This window comes from Numida meleagris, chromosome 24, assembly GCF_002078875.1.
Source record: "Numida meleagris isolate 19003 breed g44 Domestic line chromosome 24, NumMel1.0, whole genome shotgun sequence".
In the NCBI taxonomy this organism is placed as follows: domain Eukaryota; kingdom Metazoa; phylum Chordata; class Aves; order Galliformes; family Numididae; genus Numida; species Numida meleagris.
The window spans coordinates 1-342 of NC_034432.1; the positions used below are offsets into that span (position 1 = coordinate 1).

The 342-nt window shown below is 65.5% G+C and overlaps 1 protein-coding gene across 1 annotated transcript in view; it reads right to left on the reverse strand.

Annotated features, from left to right (window-relative positions):
* SMG5 (SMG5, nonsense mediated mRNA decay factor) overlaps window positions 7–342 on the reverse strand; it is a gene marked incomplete at its 3' end in the record, with an annotated part of 46640 nt that continues 46304 nt past the window's right edge. The window contains 1 exon segment of the mRNA XM_021376535.1: window positions 7–218. Coding sequence (XP_021232210.1) covers window positions 7–218 — 212 coding nt within the window.

A 342-nucleotide genomic window follows, 5' to 3' on the forward strand; every position in this document is an offset into this window, starting at 1 on the left:
CACCAGTGGGGCTCCCAGTTGCAGCCAAGGGGCTCCCAGTTGCACCAGTGGGGCTCCCACCCATGGCCAACGTGCTCCCAGTTGCACCAGTGGGGCTCCCACCCATGGCATAGGGGTTCCCAGCTGCACCAGTGGGGCTCCCACCCATGACATAGGGGCTCCCAGTTGCACCAGTGGGGTTCCACCCATGGCATAGGGGCTCCCAGTTGCACCAGTGGAGCTCCCAGTTGCACCAGTGGGGCTCTCAGCTGCACTAGTGGGGCTCCCACCCATGGCCAACAGGCTCCCAGTTGCACCAGTGGGGCTCTCAGCTGCACCAGTGGGGCTCCCACCCATGGCCAA